Here is a 22,891-nt window from a genome sequence, read left to right on the forward strand (position 1 = left end):
GTGCCCAGATGTCCTCCCAGGAGTGGAAAGTGGAAGAAGTGACCATTTTGTGATTCATTTTCAGACGTCACGAGAATGATGCAAAGTTGCTGTAATTTGGAGTGACAGGCAAGGTTCACATTTGGGCCTCGAACAAAAAGGCAAAGCAGGGTTGAGCAGAACAAAATCATGAGACACATGAAGTTTATTTGCCTGCTCCAAAGCTTTACATTGTTTCCTGATAGACTTTTGTGGCGCTGCGTGGTGAATTTTACACTATAGAATAATTAATAGATATTTTAGCTGTTTTTCTTTTTTTCTTAAAGCCAACCCATTGACATTCCTTCAGAGGGAAAAAACAGACACCTCAATATGTCAGGAGGAAGCTGCTGAATTTCTTGTTCAGTAACTGAAACAGACACGTGAACTTTCAGCTCGCTGCTCATTGTGTTTAAACGAATGCATCTGTTTGACTGAAGTTGAGTCTGGCTTTGTTGCATGTCATAATCCTTTTGCTCTAAATGAATGAGAATGTCTTAAATTGGCATTTTGGCAAATAGGCTCATTTGCTTTCTTGCAGATGAAGTAAATTAAGATTGAAAACGCCCCTGATAGAAAATTACAGCGAGCAGCCTGTATAGTTAGCTCAGCATAAATAATAAAACAAAGGGAAAACTGCTATCTCGCCTCTGTGCTTGGAAAGAAAAGAAAAGAAAAATAACTATTGAACTAACCAGCTGCTGATTACACTCCTTATATTAAACAGACAGATATAAGTGGTGTTTGTGGCAAGGCAGGTGAGTAAATAGATTTCCAAAGAATATAATAATACGATAATACGTATTATTTCTTCTGCTGTCGCTGTCTAAAGGTGGCTGTGACTCTCAGGCTAGACATTCATGAATGAACCGATAATCAGGAAGCTATTAGCCGTTATCCTTTGTAAACTTCTGCGTCGTTTCTTTAAAAGTCCGTGATTAACTGCCAAGCGAGTGCAAACTCACAGTAAACACCGCCGCATTAAAGACTGTGCTGAAAACTCGGGACAACTCGGTTTCTGTTAATCACAGTTTTATATTTAAACACAGCGCTCAGGGTTCTTGGCGTAATTTTTGTGGAAAAGCCCACAGACGTTTCTAGTGTGTTCTCAGAGGGTGGTGCAGTATGAGTGAGAGGTTCCTCGGCAGTTTCCTTTCCCTGTGTGTGAGCTGTCCCTGCATGCGTGTGTCTGTGTGTGTGACTTCAAAGCCTGTCTGCCCAGTCAGAGCTTGCTGGTCAGTTTCAAATGAAACGCAGTCCGTGAGACAGGCCGACACACTCACACGCACTCGCACACACAGTGCACGCCTCTAATACAATGTTACATACTTACAGACACACACACCTCCCCCGAGCTTCCAGGTGGCTGCAGCTTGTTAGTGGTACAGCAGGAGAAGCCAGATGAAGCCAGCCCACACCAGCTGCACTGCCCTCTACCTGCCTTCTTATCTCATTCTTTCCCAACTTTTCACCTCGCTGTGGAATTTCTAGTTTCTATAGTTTTTTCTCTTTGTGTCATATCTTAAAGACGACTTTGCCGATCGTCTATTTTAGCTTTTTTTTTTTCTTCGTTTTTCTTTCTAGTCTCTCTTCTTTGCATATTCCTTCCATATTAAAGCTAATCAAACGAATTTAAACTTGTAAAAGAAAATTGATATCTCCTACCACAATAGTGGCGGTGCACAAACACGTACTATCTTGTGACATTATAGATCAAATGATTAATTGACCAAGAAAACAATAATCATGGAGTTATTAGAAAAAAACCTGCCTTCTTTTGCATGTGTGTGTATTTGGCACGTGCGTAGCTCTACGTCAGCTGCTGTCCACTCCATACCTGCTTAACTCTAACTGACTGCATGAAGGGATGAGTGCAGTCTTAAAGGAGCCAGTAGCAGGAGAAGAGGAAGATGGAGGGAGGGAAAGTAAACAACAGATGGTGGAAGCATGTTGCTGCTACTCGCAGCAGTATGCCAGCCCACCACCAGCTTCTTGCGAGGTTACTATGCAACGGTGACCGTGACGATATGGATGTCAGAGGTCAAGTGCCTCCTTGATGACAGCCCCGTAATGCCACGCGCCGTGCCAGACTGAACCAGCTGAGACACATGTATAAAGACGCTGAGAGAGCGTACGAATTTATATGATGTTTTCCTTGGCTGAGGTTTGGCGGCGATGACTGTTGAAATCTTCCATGCAGCGTCCACCCTTGACCCACCTGCCAGCAGTGATGACACACACTGAGGCAGGTGTGTGTGTGTGTGTGTGTGTGTGTGTGTGTGTGTGTGTGTGTGTGTGTGTGTGTGTGTGTCCGAGCACTGAGTCGTTTCATGCTGAGGAGTGAACTGAGTAGTGGCATACATTGGCTGGTGTGGCTGGTAGGTGCCATGACCTTCACGGAGAGGGGAAAAAGAAAGAGAGCAAGAGAGAGAACTGGAAAATGCATGTGGTCAAAATGAGACGCTTGTATATCTTTCTGAGGACCAGCTTTAGGGCTCGGGTGTGAGGACTTTTGGGAAAATGACGACATTTGAACTGATCCTGTGTGGAGTTAAAAGGTTTGAATTAGGGTTGGGGTGAGGCATTTCAGCTGTGATGGCTGAGGGTAAGCCCTGTCCACAGACTATGAGAGTTTTTCACCATTGTTTTTAGTTATACCTTACTTTTTTTGATATTGTTAACCTTCAGTTATTTTGCCATTCAGTCCCCAATCTTAATGTACAGTAAAAAACAAACAAAAAAAAAAACAGTTTGAGAAGCTTTTGTAAAAATGTTTTTTAACTCAATGTTATTTTTTTTAGGCTTAAGTAACTATTTTGAGTAAAAAAAATGAGACAATAGACCCTATTTAGAAATTTTGATACAGTAGCAGAGCAGTTTCTCATGTAAACTGTAAATAACAGTTTGTATTGTCAATAGCAGAACGAGGTTAGATCTTCGGTAGCTGCCTTTTGTGCTTTCGCATTTTTTTGTATGCGTGTTGACAGGTAAATAAGGTGTGAATCACTCATATTGAAGTGTGAGACACTCTTACCAGAAGAAGCGTCAGTTCATTTAACACACACACACACACGTACACACAGACAGTCACTTTGTGGCTTATTCAGGATGAGGTAAATACAAGCAGCAGACATGCAGGGAGCTGTGTGATTCACTTCCCCGTTTGCATGAAGTGTGGCTGTTTTCCTGTGAACAGGAAGCAGAAGCTGTCGTTCCAGGAAGAGATCATTACGTTGGTTGAAGTGCACCGAACCTGCCTGTGTGCGTGTGACAACGAGAAATCGTGTCTTTGTAGCAGCTTCACAGCCTGAAATAAGGGTTTCAATTCGTTTACTGCAACAACTTTAAAAATAATTACTAAAATAAACAAGTTCATTTTTTGTCTATTTAGATGTCCAATTTCCAATTTATTTAGATGTGCGTAAATCAAATAGAAGTATCACAGGAATGTTATAATGAGGTGACCGGAGTGAGAGAAATTAATGATTTGGATTCCCAAAGTGGAAGTGAAATAACAAGAAACGAACTAAAATCTAAACTAAAACTTAAAGCGTCTACAGTGGAAACTGATGTTTACCAATGAAAACAAAAACTGTTTCCTAAAAATGAAAGTATTAACTGTGGTTACAGCTCGCTCTTGTTTTATGTGTCACACACATGAGCGTCAAAGACAGAACTGGAGCCATGTTTCATCATTTTACCAAACGCCTCGGCATGCAGACTAGCTGACGTTTTCAACTCCGTTACACAGAGGATTGGAGATAAATTATTACCTTGTGCTTTCCGTTTGCCTTCTGTTGATATTTTTGCAGACTCAGGCAATACCCATTAAATTTGCATTAACTAAATGAGAGTGTGGCAGGTTCAGATCTGGGCTATGTTGCACAACTGGGCAATGTTTGCACGGTAACATACGTGTGTTGTCACAGGCGCATGACTTTCTTGGTAGGATGCATGATGAGTCAGAGGAAATACATGGGTATTTGTGCCAGTAATTGTCCTGTTCATTGTGTATTTCTCTGAAATCAAAGCCACACAAAATCTGTGAAACAATAAGTTTTGCCACCCGTTGCCATCACTGTGCTTCTCTTTCAGCTCCTCTACATTTTCTTTCTTTTTTTGATATCTGCTATCTCTGTTTTTATTTACGTGTTTTTCCTCTTGTGCTTCTCTCAACAGGAGTGACAGCGGCTCTGTCTTTCTGAAGAAATCTGTGGCATGAAACCAGATCACACAGGTCTCTCGTACACCTTCATCTCCCTTTACCACTCTCCAGTTAGAAACACACTCCTCAGCTTCACTGCATTGATGAGGTAACGTCAGGCTCCGTGCAAGAACCCACCTGCAGCGACTCCTCCTTCCCCTCTTCCTTCCTCTTCCTTCTGTCAGTCATTGCACTGCAGCCATGGGCCAAAAGATCTCTGGCAGCATTAAATCAGTAGATGGTCGCGGGGAAAGCGGTGGCTCCCCATCCTACCGACCCCTGACTCATCGCCGGCAGCACCCTGAGCTAAGGGGCCCGGATTTCTTCAAACCTCCCAGGCTGGATCTCCTACTGGACATGCCGTGCGCTGGACTGGAGACTCAACTCCGTCACGCGTGGAACGCCGATGACCGGTCGCTTAACATCTTCATCAAAGAGGACGATAAGTTAACGTTTCATCGCCACCCTGTCGCTCAGAGCACGGACTGCATCCGGGGGCGGGTCGGATACACGAGGGGACTCCATGTATGGAAGATCAACTGGCCTGTCCGGCAGCGAGGCACCCACGCTGTGGTCGGAGTGGCAACCTCCGAAGCTCCTTTACATTCTGTTGGCTACACAGCGTTAGTGGGGTCAGACTGCGAGTCCTGGGGCTGGGATCTGGGACGTAATAGGCTCTACCACGACAGTAAGAACAGGGCGCACAGCTCACTGCCCTCTTACCCTTGTTTCCTGGAGCCGGAGGAGTCGTTCACCCTTCCGGACTCTCTGCTAGTGATACTGGACATGGACGAAGGGACCTTAAGTTTTATGGTGGATGGACAGTATCTAGGAGTGGCATTTAGAGGACTGAAAGGAAAGAAACTGTATCCCATCGTCAGCGCCGTGTGGGGACATTGTGAGATATCCATGAAGTACATCAACGGCCTGGATCGTAAGTAACCACTTTTTGGTGACTATTTACACATTATGAACATAATCCAGCAGTAATAGCAGTAGTGGAGACTACTCAGAGTTCATATTCACATGACCTTAGATCAGCGGTCTCCAACCTTTTTTGCGCCACAGACCGGTTTATGCCCGACAATATTTTCACGGACCAGCCTTTAAGGTGTCGTGGATAAATGCAAACCGAGTTAACGATCAAAACGATAACAAAATAACGCTGAAAACTGATAAAAACCCTGAAAACTCTCGCGGCCCGGTACCAAACGACTCATGGACCGGTACCGGTCCGAGGCCCGGGGGTTGGGGCCCGCTGCCTTAGATGACCTACCTACAAAAAATGCCTGATATAAAAAAAAAAAGGAAAAGAAAAAAAAGGAAACCACTGAACTAAGCTAATGTGGCGGTGTCGTAATACGACGCATCCCTTCGTGGTGTTGTAAGAATTTCAGTTTGTTGTGTCACTCTTCTGAGATTGCAAATCTGACACACTTTCTTTGGCAGCAAACAGGGTGAAAATTAGTTTGAGTACCACTGGAAGGAGTCCACGTGTTCTGCAACATTCATTATTAAGTACTCAGTACTGAAAGCATTAGTGTCTCAGCGGTTTGAGTGTGCAATTTCTAGTGGTTTTTTCTTCTTCTTTTTAAATTGAAGTGCTTTCGTTAGCGATGCTTGAAGCCGGAGAGGAGTCTTAAGTTATTTCAGAAAGACAGAGAAGGTGTTTTTAACAAGGCAGTCAGACGTTAGCGATCGATGCGTTGGGTTGATTTTGTTATATTTTTCAGTGATTTGGCTTTTTTCCGGCTGTAGAAGTGTATCATGAGCTAACTGTGTTTCAAATTGCTGTGGCAGAGCAGACATGTGGTGCACGCATGAAAAAAAGAGTAGTTTAAAATACTCTTCTGCAGGTTTTTTGGTTTTGATTGGGTAAACAGATTGCTTGTGATTGTTTTCTTTGATCTCTGAAGTCTCTCCCACTGTCTGCATGTGCGCGCCAAAAGAGAAGAGACAGGCTCCCCCGTCACAGTCTAAACAGTAACGCTTTGAACGTCTCGTTAAAAGCTCACTTAGACGCACATCACGGACACTTACACGTATGAACACACACCTGCCAGGAAGGGAAAGGGTGTGTTGTGACAACAGGCGTATAATCTCCCTCCCTTTTAGTTCGCTGAGCCCTGTGGGTCTTATTTGATTTCACAACAGGGTGTGCTTTTGTGTGTAAGCCCAACAGCAATCTCAAAGGAAAACCCGTCGCTCTCTGTAGTTTGTTACATCTCATTTCTCTTTGCCCAATCATCTCAAATTTCTGTTTGAATTTTTTTTCTCTCAAAACTTCTCTGCTCTCCAGGGACACCATGACACCAAGAGCCCATTTTCTTCTCTAAAAAAAATAACAGGCGTAATTCCAGCTTTAAATTGGGGGTTTTTTTGCCTTAAAATTGCAGCTGGCCAACTGGAATATGAATCAGAAAAAAAACCCTCTTGCCTGAACTGTATTTATTTTCTATCCTTCAGTTTAACTCCTGTTATATGTGTGCATTAAATCTTTTAATCTCCAACCTGTCTCTATTAAACATTGTTTGACTGCTTAAAAGCACCGTTTTTCATTTATGTAGAATATTGAGTCCGTTTTAAAGCACTCGCTTCTACAATCTCACAGCCTTCATGCTGTGAAATGAGGTTTGGCTGTGTGTAAAGCTTAATGCAGGGAGGAGGGTAGAGGCCCATCGTCGCAAGCCGGCTGAGATGTGTGTATGAGAGACACTGACACGGCATGAAATTAAAAAAATACATATTTTTGGTCAGAGTACAAAACAGAATGAAGAAGACTCAAAAATCAGGGGATCTTGGGAAGACACTGGTTGTAGTGAGCAAGAAATATCTAACTAACTGTAACCAGTCACAGCTTTTTTTAGAATACGGTCTTTATTATACAGCCATGCATTCAGAATTTCCCAAACAAAGTAAATGAAATCTCATGTGAATGTGTGCGCAAACACACGGAAACAAAAGCGTGTTTGAGAGAGGCCTAAAGTAGGGGAAGTCCGCTCGGACTACCAAATCCGTAACAATTCATTCGGTTTCTGATTCCATTCATTTGTTGCTGAGACGTCGTTTTGGGTTATTAGCGCTCCAGGCGTCGCTCTGAATTCCAAACAAAGACAGCAGTGAGTGATATTTCAAGGGTTTAGTAAAAAGGTGAAGTAAATAGCCTAAAGCAGGATCTCTTTCACGCAGGGCAGGCTGTGATTACAGCCTGTGCGGCAGCTTCTTTCAGTATCAGTTTTGGATTGAATCGGCTCGTCTGCCCTGCAGATGACTCGAGTAGAGAGAATGAAGTCATAATTGCTGTCTGCCTGTGAGTAAAGGAGTGTCTGTGTGCACAGCAAACCACGATTGTGTGGTCAGCCGAAGAACAGACGTTGTTTCACCTTTTTGTTTTCTTTTTTCACGGTAATCGCTCGGTAGTGACTGTATCTAATGAGCCGACCTATGAGAAGCCACCGTTGGGTTGTTTGTAAATTATTGTTGGAGGAAGAAACAACGCAATTGCCGGGTATTAAAAAGAGATTTGTTGGTGCGCCGTCTTCACGTCACCCTGTTTGCTTTTCTCATCACTCCGGCTCAGGCCCCTGTTGCTCTGTGATCGTCATTTTGCTCCACCTGAGATCATTACTCCCATTCCTGCAGTGACACACCGGAGAGCGATGAAGCCAGTAGCACTTCAGGCTCATGGCAGTTTTTGTAAGATTGCACAAAGCGACCAGAAACGGATATGAACTTCAGTCTGCATTGTCCTGCACATGTGAGCCCGAGGCTTCCTCCATAAACATGTGAACTGATCTGTTTCCCAGTTAGAGTATATTTAACTTAATAGATGCTATGTTACATAAACTACACATGCAGCTAATTTCTTTGCAACCTTAAAGGACTCTCTCCTTCTTCTCCTTGGTTCTTTTTCTTCCGCTCATAGTTTTCTCTTGTCCTGTGTCTATAATTGTGCCAATTAGTGGCACTTTGATTAGCTAAAATGGGACCTTTAGCCCTGATATGTGCCATTTTCTCTCCTGTCTTTGTACTCCAGCACATATTATGCAGAATGCCACTGCAAAATATGGCAGTTTAACAGCTAATTTACAAACCACCCAGAGTATAATTCCTTTTTTTCTCTGAATAATTAAATGCAGTTTCTGGGCACATATTGCTGTTATCAGCTTATAAATACAATTTCTGGGGATGATTTTCACCACAGTTACTTGTCCAGAATTTCTTTCCTGCCGGTGAAGCCAATGTCTGTGTGGTTTTCTCACGTGGCTGAATAGTTCCCCCGTCCAACAGCTGTCATATGATTTATCCATACAGACAATTAAGCTGACCAGTCATTGTTGCATCATGGGCTGTGAGGGAAGCAAAGGGGAAAACAGGGTTGAAAAGGTTGGGGGGGGGGAGCAGATAAGGTGGGAGAGAGAGTGACAGAATGGAAGAAAACCCAAGAGAGACGGTTACAGCTGAGAGAATTGGTAAAAGCAGGATAACATCTGCAAGTCGCAGCGAGCATACTGAAGTTTTATCAGGAGAAGGGTGGAAGCAGAGCACAAAGGCAGCGAGAGAGAAGGGTTTGCACAGTAAGGGATGTGTGACAGGCGCACAGCTGATCAGCTCTCTGAGCTGAAAAAGCTGGTGTTATTGGTATTGCAACACAAACCACAAAAGGCCACAAAAAACACATTAAAAATGATGAAAAATGAATCTTAAAATATTAAAATGCTGAACTTTTCTTTTTGCAGCATTTCACAGACACCGGCACTACTACACGGTTTTCTCTGCCATTAATTTATACTTCACAGTCAAAATCACAACTGCCGGCTTATTCAGGATTATTCACATTCCAGCAGATCTGTCGACGTGAAGTGACCCAGTTTCTTTCTCCTGTAAGCCAGCTGAGAGCTGACACCCTGACCTCCCTCCCTCTCTCCTACTGTTTAGTCTGCATCACATGAGCTTACACACTCCAGGTCAGACCTAAACCAGCTGCAGCCACCTACTCACTAGAACTTCACACAGCGGTCTTAGTTGTGTCTGGGTTGTTTACATGAAGATCATGGCACCCTAAGATCCCCAGAAAGCGCACTGTCTGTCAGTAGGAACGCTTTAATTGATGTCTGGTTTTTCAGGTTCATAAATGATCAGGAATTCACTCTTTAGTAGAAAGTATTTAACCTTTCCAGAGCTTTTATAGTAATGATTGCAGTTTTTGTTCAAGTGCTGGTTTATCAGATCAAAACAAAGTCGGCACAAACTCCGTTGCCCTCCTTTGTGATATTAAGTCATGCAGATTTGGATTTCTTAGATCTGCTGCAGTTTTGAGGCGTTCCCGTCTCAGATTTCTGCAGGCGCTAAAATACGGTGAGGGTTTTTTAAAATTGTGTGTCGGTAAAAGGACGGAAATGTTTATTTTTGAAAACAGAAAAGCAACTCGTCCTCAAGGTAGTGACTACTTTCTATTGAAGTAGTTTCAAAGATCACTGTGAAGTCGAGCATTGTGGCATGTGGGAAATTTAAAGGTGGGTGTCATAAAACCACAGCATATAAAATTAAACCCAGCATTTTTAATTTGGGTACTTTAGCGCTCGTTAATTTCCTTATTATTTGGCTTTTGCATGTAAATTTCACTCCAGGATGGATGGACGGGATGCCAGTATCTGAACCATTAGCATTCATGTTAGGAGCAGTGACTCAGCTTCCTGAGCTAGTGCGTGGAGTTTCGCACCAACTGCTGCCTGTGATATGTGGGTCACTGGGTTGGTGATTTAGCTTAACTTGGCTGCCAGCCTTAGGCTTGCATCCTGCTCTTTATGGTTCCCTGATATGTCTCCCTGTGCTTTTTACTGTCACATTTGCATGCATCACTGGTTTGTTTTTCTCTGTCTTGTTCGTTCGTTTCCCCCGAAGTGTTTGCTCCTTTGCACATTTAGCTATAAGCAGCTTCTTTGAAGCCCACACACAGTGGGGAGGGGGGGGGAAAAAGAAGAAAAGTTATACTTTGTGCTTTTCTTTAAACAACCCGACACTGATTTTGAATTTCTTCCAAATGTTTTGATCATCCATAATTGAGAGAGCACTTTGTTTTTGCACCTGCTCTGCTAATTGTGCAAATTTTTTTCGTGGCTAATTTGTAGTGCCTACGCAGTAGCTTAATAGCTTGTGCAAATTGTCTCAGAAGAAGCTACGTCAACAACTGTTCTGCCTAAATGAAATGTCCTCGGTGGCCGAATGCCTCTGATATGTTCCGGGACTCTGCCTTTCTTGATATATAATATTAAGAACACCTCTGATTGGACGCTCTGACACTGCAAAACAAGATTAAATGACACAGAAAAAGCTCAAATGGAGGTTTGAAAGTGCCTCATGTTTCTTTTTCCATCCTCTGCTTTGAGATCTAAACACCCTCGGCTGCAGCGGGGAACGGTGGTGTCATCTCAGTGTGCTCACAATCAAATATTTAACAGCAGAGAAGAGCAGTGAAGAAGAGAAGAAAGAGGCATAGAAAACATAAAAAAATAAAACGGAGATAGACAAAGTAAAGAATTGGAGAAGAGCGGAGGGGAAACCAGTGACATGCGAGAGATAAAAGGCAAACAGAGAACATGAACTAAACAGAGCCTAAAAAGTGAGGATGGTGATTTTATTATGCTCTCTAGTGTCAAAGCTTTAAGAAAAAAGAGGCACTAAAAAAGCAACAAGAGTGAGGAAGGAGAAAAAGAGAACAGAATAGAGAGAACTGAACAGATAAATATAGCTAAAAAAAAGTGCATGGAAAGTGCGATGGAGGCAGCTCTGAAATGTGGGAATAATCACAGATTGGCAGCTAGAATGAGGACTGACAGAGACAGGCTGATAAAAGGCAAAGAAGGGAAGGAGCGCTATTAGAGATGAAGAAGACGGGAGGTGTACAGAGCAAACGAGGGCCAAATTGAAAGTCGTGTCGAGCCACTGGTGTCGGTTCTGGTCACATAAACTGTTAGATGATGTGGGAATCATGGGGCAGCGCTGAAACCGGGTGCTAATGAAGAGCTCCAGGGCAAACGTCGGTCTGATTAGTAAAAGGACAAGTACTGGAATATGAATCAGTGTTTTAGACATACTCAAACACAATCTAATGCATATAACGACATTTGAGATTTTTAATCTTAATCCGTGTGAATATTTAAAATATTTAGTTAAAATAATCAGTGTACAGCTGTTTATCAGTGTACTTAGCTTATCTCGAGCTGTTCCTGGGCCTAAAAATGCAATAATCTATGATCTCACAGCAATAATCACTGGCTGGCTTTTATGCAGCTTCATTCACAGAGCTTTAGAGAGAAACTGGGGTAACCTTTTCCAGGCTTAAGCTTGTCGACTTAAAATAGCTAATGACCTTACGTGGCTAACAGCTCAACTGCTGTCGAGTGGTGCCTTTGCCCGAGTCGATTATACAACTTTAATTGAGAATCCCAAGTCCAGCATCAGTGTTTCAGTTACAGCAATGACCTGGTTCAGCTTCTGAACTTCTCAAAATAAGTGGACTATTTAAGCAGATCAGCTGCACTGCAAATTAATTGCCTACTTGTAAAACCAGATTAACTCGAGTTGTTTTTTTTAGATGGTTTCGGACTCGAGTATGACTGCGTGTCTGCTGAACTGTGCTGCGTGTCTGCAGCGAGTATGTGTCTCCTGGCTGTTTTCTGTTCCCACTTTCTTTCTTCGGCTGCTTTTTTTCCTTCTTTCTGTTTATTTCTTTTTTCTTTCATTGATTCCATCACATTAATGGGCTCATATCGATCTACACCCCCAAGACCAGAGCCGTGCACACCTGATCTTACTAATGTAAGAGCTGCTTGACATCAATTTTGTGTAACTTAGTGCTGGAGAAAAAGGTCAGTAACGCGGAAAGAGGTATTTTTAATTCAACACAGGATGAAGTGTTACACGTGTACTTTTCACCTTGTCCACAACATTGGTGGCATTTTGCAACTTTAAAAGCACAATTATAGCTTTCCTAAAGCTAACTAATGGCAAACACAGTCTGAAGTAGTCTACAGCGAGGAGAAAAAAAGTCTCAAATGCTGAATGCTTCCCTGTGAATCTGTGAATAGTCACATAGCCAAGGGAGCCGGCGCGTTAACATTTCCCCACTGTACCGCCAGTATGCGTGTTAAAAGTTCTGCTATCAGTTGTGTTGGTTTTTGTGTAAAACAGAAATGGCCCTCATGCTGAGAGAAGATGAGAGACAGACTGAATTACTGCCGAAAGAAATCACTGTGATTTCACACCTGATTATCTCCCCATTTATCCTGCCTCTCTGTCAGGACTGATCCATTTCCCCCCGTCTGTCCCGTCCTGAGCTTTTGTGTGTGTTTCGTAAGGCTTTTTTTTCCCGGCATGGGATACAGAACGCTGCAGGCTTTATTAAGCGATGGCATTTTGTCATTCACACAGGGGGTCACTTTTAAGTTAACGGTTCTTACATCTTCATCCAGACATACCCGAAACAATGATGGAGAGAGCCACGGTGTGCATGGTCACTAAAAGCAGGTGTGCACGGCCCACACGAACAACCCCAGAGAGACAGCTTTGTTATTTTGTACATGTTCAGACTTGGTGAATCTACATGACGGCCTTTGGAGTTTTTATAAGAAGGCAACCCGGGCGCTCATTCGGACATGGAGCCAACATAAGATGCCATCCTTTAATGGAAAGGGGATAGAACTGTAGAAACACACAAGTCCTCGTCAATTAACTTTTAAAAGTCTACTTTTAAACCAGGGAAAGGGCTTTAGGTGAATCAGTTTTGCTTTGCAGCCTCTTATGCAGCGCAGCACCAGCCACCAGACAAATTTATGCAAGCATGAGAAGCTTAGAAGCCAAAATTAGTTTTGAAAGCTCAGCAGTTGCCTTTTACAAACCCATAAATCCCATGTTTAACGCTGCCACAGACAAAACTATGACTGTGAGCCACGGTTTTCCCAGACACTGGAGCCTTGTTTGGGTGACATAGAAGAAGAATATTACCTTAGACTGTTGCCTTTACTTGTAGGTAAATGCACAAAACTATTTGGGTGTGTGTGTAATCTTTCCACTTTAATAGAAAATAAATAAATAAAATAAACCAGAGGAATGATTTTGATAGTGTTCAGGCTCTGATGACTCAGAACAGCATTGTTTTCATTTATTAAATCTGCCACCAACACACACAAACGCACACACAGTGAGGCCCACAGGTCCGATGTTATTAACAGGACGATCCAATCACTCCCCGGCTTTGTAACGAAGGAGAGCAGTAATGAATGAGAGCAAGATAATCCTCCACAATCTTCGTCTCCTTCATTCTTTGTTCAGGAAGCTGTAGGCACAGCCGCTAATCAACACTTCAATTTGGCCTCCTGACATTACCAATTTACTGACAGGCTGGATTCCTTTTGTGCGCTCTCAGGGATTCAGTTCTATTTAAAGGTCTCTCGGCCCTCTCTCTGTGTCTTTTCGGCATTTTCCTCCCCGATGAATGAAACTCCCTCAGCTTATTCAACTGTTTATCAGTTCATTTCCTCACCTTATTTTTTGCGGCACTGCAGAACAACTGCTGTTGCGCTCCAAGCTATTAGCCGAGTTAAAGGTACCTGAAGGCACTGATAGTCCGAACGCCGCCATCTCTCTTGTTGATCTGGATGTCTCTCCTCTGCTGTTTCCCTTGTGGCATACGAAGAGGAGCTAAAGTCTGTCCGTGAACTGCGTCCACCTGTTCCTGTTAAAAGCAAGCCGCACTGTTTAGATGACAAAACTTCAGATGTGTCCTGTTTGCACATCTTGTCAGAGCGATGTCATGGCTTTGGTCAAGGGGTTGCATTAGTGTTCAGGAATCCTGGCCTTTAAAACAGCAGAGACGTGATGTAATGGATTAATTTTTATGCCCTTGGACTACCTCCTCTTAATGTTTCTAATCATGGAAAGTTGGCAGCTCTCACTTGGTCTTTAAGCAATTTCCTCATTCACACTCATGCAGTTTGCCACCTTCACACATGTGCAATCCTCTTTTGTTTGCCACCTAGCAGCTTCACTGGAGCTGTTTTGGGTGGAGTGCAGTTCTTAAAGTTGCCTCACTCTCATTTTTCTTCGACTAGCTTGTGACATTACTCATGTTTTCATAATTTCCCTGTCAGGGACTCAGCGTGCATCCACTTAAAAGCCAGGTCACTCATGGAAACGTAAATAAGCACATACAGAAAACAGATGTACCGTGGCAATCTGGTCTCCCTAACACTGTTTATAAAAACAGCAGGTCCATAATCAGATTTCCCTCCTGCCCACCACCTGTTTCGGAAAGAATTACACACCTATTTTAACTGTTACATTAAATTGAGATACTCCCAGGTCGCATTGGAAGTTCGTTTTTGTCATGTAGAAGCTCGTTAGGGAACAAGCTCATTAGAAACCTTGTTATGCCGGGGTTAAACGGCCACAAAACTGAGGCTGGAGAAATTAGTTTTCTCAATTCCTCTCCACGATTTCATAAAGCTAGTTTTGTGTATACAGGACACGTATGAAATCAAGTTACTGCAGAAAACTGACTGTAACATGAGGCCATATTACTGAACTCTAAACTGTTAATTTACCATTGTGATTCGATTTGTCGTTTTCAGAGGTGAATCATCTTATCTTATCTTGCATAAACTCATAAGCATCACAACTATCCTAGCTCTAGCTAGCCAATAGGCTGACCTAACCTTTACTTTTCTACCAGTTATCATTAGCTGTTCGAGCCAAACAACGGCACTTTCATTGTATTTACTCAACCAACCAACCATAGTGTTTGCCTCTTAATTTAGAGACTTATGGGAGACCCTAAGCGTATGTTGCAGCTACACAAAATATTATGCTTAGCAACTAAGACCTGCTTTAAAGAGGCCAACCATTTTTTTTTGCACCACTATAAAGTGCAGGTAGCCACTGCAGTATTCCCCTGAACAACATGTGTCGCCACTCAGGCAACAGCGTGTAGTATGACTGATCCATAACATGCTTACTTACATCGAGTACTCTAACAACTCTCATGCTGCTGTTTTGCTTTCATAAAGATGATAAAACGTCAAAGCTCGTGCCAGGTTTTTATTTTCCACTCATTATGAGTTAATGTGTTAAATCATCAGCATCTCTTAGAGCAGCACTGATGTTGTAAGTCAAAAGAAACCCAGCTGCAATAATGCACTTCAGTACTTTTGCTTGCGTCAGTTAGGTGTATCAGCACACGTATTTAAAAGCATGTGTATGACTCAGTGCGCAGCTGGTCTGCATTCTTCATTTGTTTTGTGCTTTTTTTTGTGCTCACTGACCTTTTAAACATTGTACACACAAGACTACCATTTGCTAATGTCTACAATTAGTGTCGATTTCACAATGAAATCCAACAACTGTTGTGCTTGATGGTAACCTTGGAGACCAGCAGCGCATGCCTGTCGTGTATAAACTTCTCGGTGGCATTTCTCCTGCAGAAATGACTGTTCTCTTTCAAAATAAATACACAACAAAACAAATAAACACAGTTGATACGAAGCATCGAGCAGCTCTCGACTAACGCAGGTCACCGGTTGATTTGATGCTTTCACACTCGTAAAATTTACATCATGTCTTCTTTAAGTTGTTTTTTTAGTTTTGTTCAGTTTTTTTAATAAAAGTTGAATGACTGTAATATAATGATGCACTTGCCCAGCTTGATTTCGCTGTGCATTGAGTCAATACAAGGTAATTCTTTCAGAGTGTTTTTGCTGATGCCCTGTCTGCCCTCCAGCCGAGCGCCACAGCGGATGTGTTCTTTCATTTCGTGGCATCAGAGATCTCGGGTGATAACACTTTTGCCTGCCCGCCCAAACATATTTTTTCTACTGTAACTCCAGCCAAACACCATAGAAAGTGCGGCATTTGTGGCCGTGTGACCTGTCGTGTTTTAAGTGCTTGGGAACGCTGTTGAAATCTGCTGCCAAGCATGCAAAAATTGATGGACACAGAAAAACCTACGGAGTTGTTTTCCCACATGATTCAGACACAGAAAATGTTTCTTTTAAGTGAAGAGCCATATGGGAAAAGTGTATTTGAAACATGTTCATGCCGATATTTCACTGATGAATTGTACCATAGTCTCAAGTTTTTCTACCTGCATATATTACTTGCATGTTAAAATTGAATTACACCAGTTTATTCAGCTCTAGGGCTGCCACAAACGATTATTTTGATAGTCGACTAGTCACCGATTATTTTTGCGATTAGTCGACTAATCAGATCATCATCCATTAGACGTAAAACGTACAGCTTATTGCACCAGCATGCATCTGCTCTTATATAACTATCATTAGCTTACAGCTGTAAGTGTTTAAGGTATGTGCTAACTAAAAATAAAGACAAGATGATAGTTTATTAAATTTTAATGAACTCTGCAGATTGTTTCGGTGAAGTTTAATAAACTCCTTGCTATCTAAAATATAACAGGACACCGGAGTATATTCTCGAGCATCTCATACTTCTGATAATCAGTTTTCTGCTTGAGGTTTATTCAGCTGTGTAAAAACTATAACTTTAATCTCAGCCAAACCGATTTACTCAGGAACAAATAAAATACAAAAAAAAAGCCAAACAATAACATTTTGAAGTTATCTAAGTCAGCGGTCCCCAACCTTTTTTGCGCCACGGACCGGTTTATGCCCGACAATATTTTCACGGACCGGCCTTTAATGTGTCGCGGATAAATACAACAAAATAAAACTAGTACCGGTAACGAAAAAAAGAAGATTTATTCATAACACACGTGAAAAGACCCAGGAAAACAGAGTAAACGATAAAAACGATAACAAAATAACGCTGAAAACCGATAAAAACCCTGAAAACTATACATTTCACACCTGAGCCTCAACTCTCGCGGCCCGGTACCAAACGACTCACGGACCGGTACCGGTCCGAGGCCCGGGGGTTGGGGACCGCTGATCTAAGTGACTTAAATATGTTTAACCTGAGTAGCGAAAGACGGAGGTGGGTTTGAAAACGATTTGCCGGGAGTCCGGTGTTCTCACGGCTCTAGTGAGCCTTGCCCCCGGCTAGCTATCGAGCTAGGGGGTAACAGACGTCTCCGAAAACGTAGGAGCGCTTTTGAAAACATGTGGTGTCTTGATAAACTGAGCAGATATTTGAGGTTTACACAGCTACATTCTCGCCTGAAAATATGTTAAACGTTTATTTTGTGACCCAGAAAGAATAATAAGAGTAACATTAAAACTAACTAGCTGCCGCCATTGTTGGAAACTGAGCTGGGCTGCACTATGAATTCTGGGACACAGCTTCTTCTTCTTCTTCGGGGTTTAACGGCAGCTGGCATCCTTGTATATGCAGTGCTGCCATCTTCTGTTTCAGTCCGTTATTACACTCTTAAATCCAACTACTTATTCCTGCGTCTTTTGGGATCTTACAAAGCTTCAAACGACGCGTCGACTATTAAATCAGTCGTCGACGATTTTGATAGTCGACGTAATCGTGACTAGTCGACTAATCGTGGCAGCCCTATTCAGCTCTATCTCTGTTGCTGTTTTCCTTTCATGTGATTTTAAACATTTAAATCTTTGTACTGGGACAAAGTCTATATTTAATACCATAGATGCTCACCCCTCTGAAAAAAATAGCTGTGGAGCTTCAATTCACATCCATTTCCCATCCTCTTTTTTTTTTCTGACAACCAGTAGATCTCTTTACACTCTGCTTTCACTCTTCACTCTCTATTCCTTCTCTTCCTCTGCTGCCCTCTATGTAACTCTCTCCTAGTACAGCCCGTGTTTCATCTGTTACTCTTATTTCTTTAGTTATCCATCACTTCCTCTGTGTATCTAATTCACATTGCCCCGTGGTCCCCTCACCCTCAGCTGGGCTCTGTGCCCGGGCGGTTACTGTAGCTCTGCTGGCCGATCCTGCTGTGATCTGGTCCAAGCCCACACTGCTGCCCTGTCCTCCGTCATACGCTTTGACTGCAGAAGTTACATTTGAGGAACAAAATGTTCAGTTGAGGCTGTCAGAGATGTGTAATCCTACTTTAATTAAAGTGTTGTGTAGAAATAGTTACTTAGTATTTCAGATCCTTGACTAACAATATACCATCAGGCGCTGGTGTGTAAACCGAATGGTGACTTACTCAGTGTAAAACACAGTGTGATGTAATTCTCAGTTCTGTAAATTTATATTTTATGTTCAGTTTATGACTCAACTTCCAAGAAGAACAGATGGTGACAAAAGTTTGTCAGTGCACTCTAATCTTGTGAGTGGGTGTGTGATGGATGCAATGGAGTAAAGATCCACAGCGGAGTGCATCAGAGCAAAAAAATAGCCGAAAAAGTCACCTTGCACTGAATCGTTTTAGAGCATGAAGCGGCACCGTGGGTCGTCTCAGCTCAGCGGTGTTAAGCCGACTAGCGTATGACTTGTTTATGAGCCCGAAGCTAGGGGGAAGGTGAGTGAGTAAATGGAGCCATGCCAGAAAAATTCTTGAACAGTGTGTGAGAGGCCTGTATGGCCTCACATAAACTACAGTTATATGCAGCATTCACTTGGTACTCATCTCTTCCATTACTAGCTCATCTCTTTTATCTAGAAAACACAGCTAGTGTCTTTGTTTTGTTTGTCACGTCATGCACGGATACAAGGCTGCATAAGCACACAGCAGTGCCTCAGCAAAGAGAGGAAAGACAGAACCGCATTAATCAGATCAGTCGGACGCTTTTGCATTTACGTGAGCATTTATGTAATTATGACTTATGTGCGTGTTGGTTAGTAACAATTTCTTTTTTGTAGTTGGCAGAGTATCATTTTCAGCTGGGGTCAAATAAGCTCACTGGTTTTGTCTGTCTGTCAGTCTCTTCTAGACTGAGCTAATCACATCTTGAAAGCAACTTTGTACCAGTGAGGAAACAAGAATGGACTTCAGCATCAAGGTCAACAAAAGCTGTGGCTTTTTTTTGTAGACTTGCTGAGAAAGACAAAAAAAGCTGCAACTTATGCACTTTGTAACATCAAGGTATAGTTTTTTGTTAAAGGGCCAAAGATGTGGTTTACTAGCTCCTCGAGCTTACTAGGTTTCTAGGCCAGGTTATCATGTAAAACCGTGAATCTCAACGACTGTGGTGAGGGCGTTGTGATCATGGGAAGAAACAATAGAAAAAGAATACGAGAAAATTAGCAGCTTTGATTCAGTTCGCTTTTTTTGTTTGTTTCTTTGTTATCCTGGTGGCTGCAAAAGTTTTAGCAGTTCTGTGAAACTTTTAAGCGATGGTAGCGACTTCAAAGGACAACGAGCAGTATCAGAAACCTCTAGGTCTTATGAGTCCATTTATCAACCAGAATGTGGGACATGTGTGGAGACAAGGGGTGTCAAACTCACTTGTAGTTCATGTGTCACATACAGGCTGATTTTATCTCAAGCGCACTGCAGCTTGAGGTCAGCTAAGAAAAAAAAGTCTCAACAATTCGTCTGTTTCTCCACATTCAGTCGCTGTAATCACAAAGAACCGATATTGGACATCAAAGAAACACATTAACCTCACACCTCTGCTTAACTGTCTTACTTCGGTGAGGTATGGCCGGTCATGGGCAGTGTCTAAAGTTTTAGACCTCAAATTAACACTCTGACACCTTCTTCATTATTAATGACTTGCAACACCATGCTTTTTGGTGCAAAATACAGAGAAGTACAGAAGAAGTTTTCAGTTTTCACACTTTTCACCCACCTTTGCAAAGCTAAACGTCTCAAAAATATGGTTTTAGATAGGAACCAAAGGCAGGACACTGAGGCAAGAAATAACAAAAAAACCCTTCTTAATTAAGCCAGCAAAAAAAGATAAAAACTTAAAGCCTAAACAAGGAGCCTCAACATGATCCTAAACAAAGATCATGAAAATAACTAGAGGGGTAAACTACAAAGGCGGCTCAATAAAGCCAGTCTTTCCTACTCCAGTCAGAGATAATGGGCATCACAACAGCAATTATCAGGTTTCTCTGTCAAGTCGGGCTTTCTGTTTCAGTCTCTCTGTCTGCTCGCATGAATGGGGGCGTTTCACACGTCATATGAGTTTTCTTTCACACAAAATGATCCTTATGAGTGCCGCCTACTTCAGTCACAGATGTTATCAGGTAATGATAATAAAATAGGGTTTAAAAAAATCTATAAAAAACATAAAAAATAATACAGCAACACAGTTACAAACAAGACAAAAGGTTAATGCTGCCAGAAATCACAGAGTGATAAAATAAGCAATTGAGTTTGAGTTATTTTAATGCCGATCGTGCTCTCAGTGCTGCTGTTTGTTTCTAATGTGACGGCTGAACAGGTATTCATCGCGCGTGTGTTGTTTTTACACGACCAGCTTGCCTAGTCATGTAAAAAGATGGGCACTTTTGTCACACAGACAAGCTCAACATAGATTGCTAACCCATTAATCTTGCTTCACAGTAAACCCCTCTGAAGAGGACGATCTGACTACGGATACGCAGGGGATTAATTGGAGACTTTTAAAGGATTAGGCCTATTTGAACAAAATCAAAGGTTCTAAAAAAGATCAAAAGAGATGTACGGGGAAAACCAGCAATCACAGCAAAACAGGAAAAACTCAAATGTGAGACAAGACGACTAACATTAAACGTTAGTTAAGGGAGATGCTATGTTAGATGTTAGGGAAACACTGTCGTAGTCATGACCATGTCATTTGAGGTGAGCACTAGCATTTAAATACACGCTGAGCCTGTCATTGACAGTGAGTCTGTGCAGATATACTAAAGCTGAGTTTGTGACCGGGCTACAGCTTTATCGGACGCCACTCATGCCTCTTGCTGCTCGAGCGGAGCACATTCCAGCGCTAAAAGTCAAAGATATTTCAGCTTTTAGCTCACCAGTGCTGCACATTAAATGGGTTGTCAGTTGTTTCATAGCAACAGCAGTGGCCTAGACGAGTGCTCACCTCAAGCAGCTATTGGAGCCAGACAAATAAAAGGTGCAGCGGGTTATTTATAGCTCCACGTCATTCACTATATTACTATTAAAGGTGAACGCCATTCCAATTCTTCTGTTTAATAATTTCACTTGTACTCTTTAACATTTCACAAGCACCTCTTATGTTGAAGTGTGGACTCCTGACCAATAGCGATCTGCTATTACATAACACAGATTGCAGATAAACCTTTCATTCACTAATTGGCAACTATAGGTATTGTGTAATTCCCAAAACACTTTGTTCCCAGGCACAGTTTGTCTTGATAAGGAATTTCACGGCATATTTGAAGCTGATAGTGCTCACCCAACCGTGTGTCAGACTTCATCTTGTGCAACGAAGTCCAATAAAAATCATAACAAGGTATCAAATTCCAGATGAGCTGCAGTTTCGTCAGAGATGTCAACACAGAGACTTTGAAGGAGGAACTTTACTGTGTTATCAAACAGAAGATTACCGGCAGCAGTTACACGCTAACAATTTTGTCAACTCTAAGAACACGGCTGCGGGGTCAGCTGAAAGCTTTTATTGTTGGACCGACTGATTCGAAAAGTTGTGCTTTTTGGGAAAATAAAACTTTCAGTCGTGTTTTTTTTTTTTTTTTTTTTTACTTTAGCAAGTGAGTTTGTATGTTAGGGCCCACCATTCATCCTAAAATAACTGGTTTTAATGGGCCTCTGACATCAATGTTCAGAGGTAGCAAGGAGGGTTAGTTTTAAAGCAATCTCTGTTAAAAGGGGTTTATGACATTTTGTATTTAAACTCGATCACTGATAGATCACACAGTCTGCCCGGGAAGAGGTGACTGCTGAAAGCATCTGGTGTAACATTTGGTTCCAGTGAAGCTCTGTAAACACAAATCTCAGCAGCTCATGTCTGGAGACAGCAGACTTCTTGGACCAAATTAATATCACAGCAGCTTTCTGTATCTAATTAAAAGAAGCGGCGGGACGAAAACAAATGCAGCGCCTGCACGCTCCCTAATTAATAGTGTTGAAAATCTTTGCATTGCTTCAAAAATGGCAAAGGACTGAAAAAAAACCCCTAATTTTTATGAATAGTTGGGTTGGATTAATTTTTTTCTTAACAATCTGAACAGTCTGGAGCTCTCCTAATGAAATATTTATCTGAATATGTGCATTTGAAATGGCCTTTTCTGGTCACGCCTGGTGTCTTGGGCAGACAGTGACCTCGCTGCTTACGGCACAAATGACCTCGCACGGCATCATGACTGCGAGCCAGAGATGAGAATTAACAGTCTGTCAGTCGAAGAGAGACGGCAATCCCCTGAAGCCAATTGACAGTTTGCTGAGATTTAATGAAATGGGTGGCACAGCACACGTCCCTCGGCTTAGGCTGAAAACCTCCAATGGAGTGACAGTGCCTCAATTTTATTTACAAATTGAAAATCTAAAAATATAAGAGGGGAAAATAATGAGAGCGGTGTTAAGAAAGCATCCTCCTTTATCAGAGTTCATCCGCTAACTTTTTTTCAGATAGCAGAGTTGCTTTATTTGTGTCTGTTTACCCCAAGAAGGGAAATTGGATTTTAATTACTCGAGTGCAAGAGTGCTGCAAATATTTTTAAAATTAGGAACTGTTGCAACAGTTTGGAGATGTGCATAATTAGAAAAGTGAGGACTGAAATCACACAGTGTCTCACATTCCT

At 42.1% G+C, this 22,891-nt stretch overlaps 1 protein-coding gene across 8 annotated transcripts in view; it reads left to right on the forward strand.

Moving 5' to 3' along the window:
• The window catches only part of LOC146367434 (SPRY domain-containing SOCS box protein 4-like), an 81,353-nt gene that overhangs the window by 39,003 nt on the left and 19,459 nt on the right, over positions 1-22,891 (forward strand). For all 8 annotated transcript variants that reach the window (XM_084911298.1, XM_084911302.1, XM_084911297.1 and 5 more), the window contains one exon: positions 4,198-5,156. In XM_084911298.1, the coding sequence (XP_084767424.1) occupies positions 4,424-5,156 (733 nt within the window). In that variant the 5' untranslated portion in view covers positions 4,198-4,423. The remainder of the gene's footprint in view (positions 1-4,197; positions 5,157-22,891) is intronic.

Source organism: Perissodus microlepis, chromosome 18, assembly GCF_051167445.1.
Source record: "Perissodus microlepis isolate ML-2025 ecotype Zambia chromosome 18, ASM5116744v1, whole genome shotgun sequence".
NCBI classification, from domain to species: domain Eukaryota; kingdom Metazoa; phylum Chordata; class Actinopteri; order Cichliformes; family Cichlidae; genus Perissodus; species Perissodus microlepis.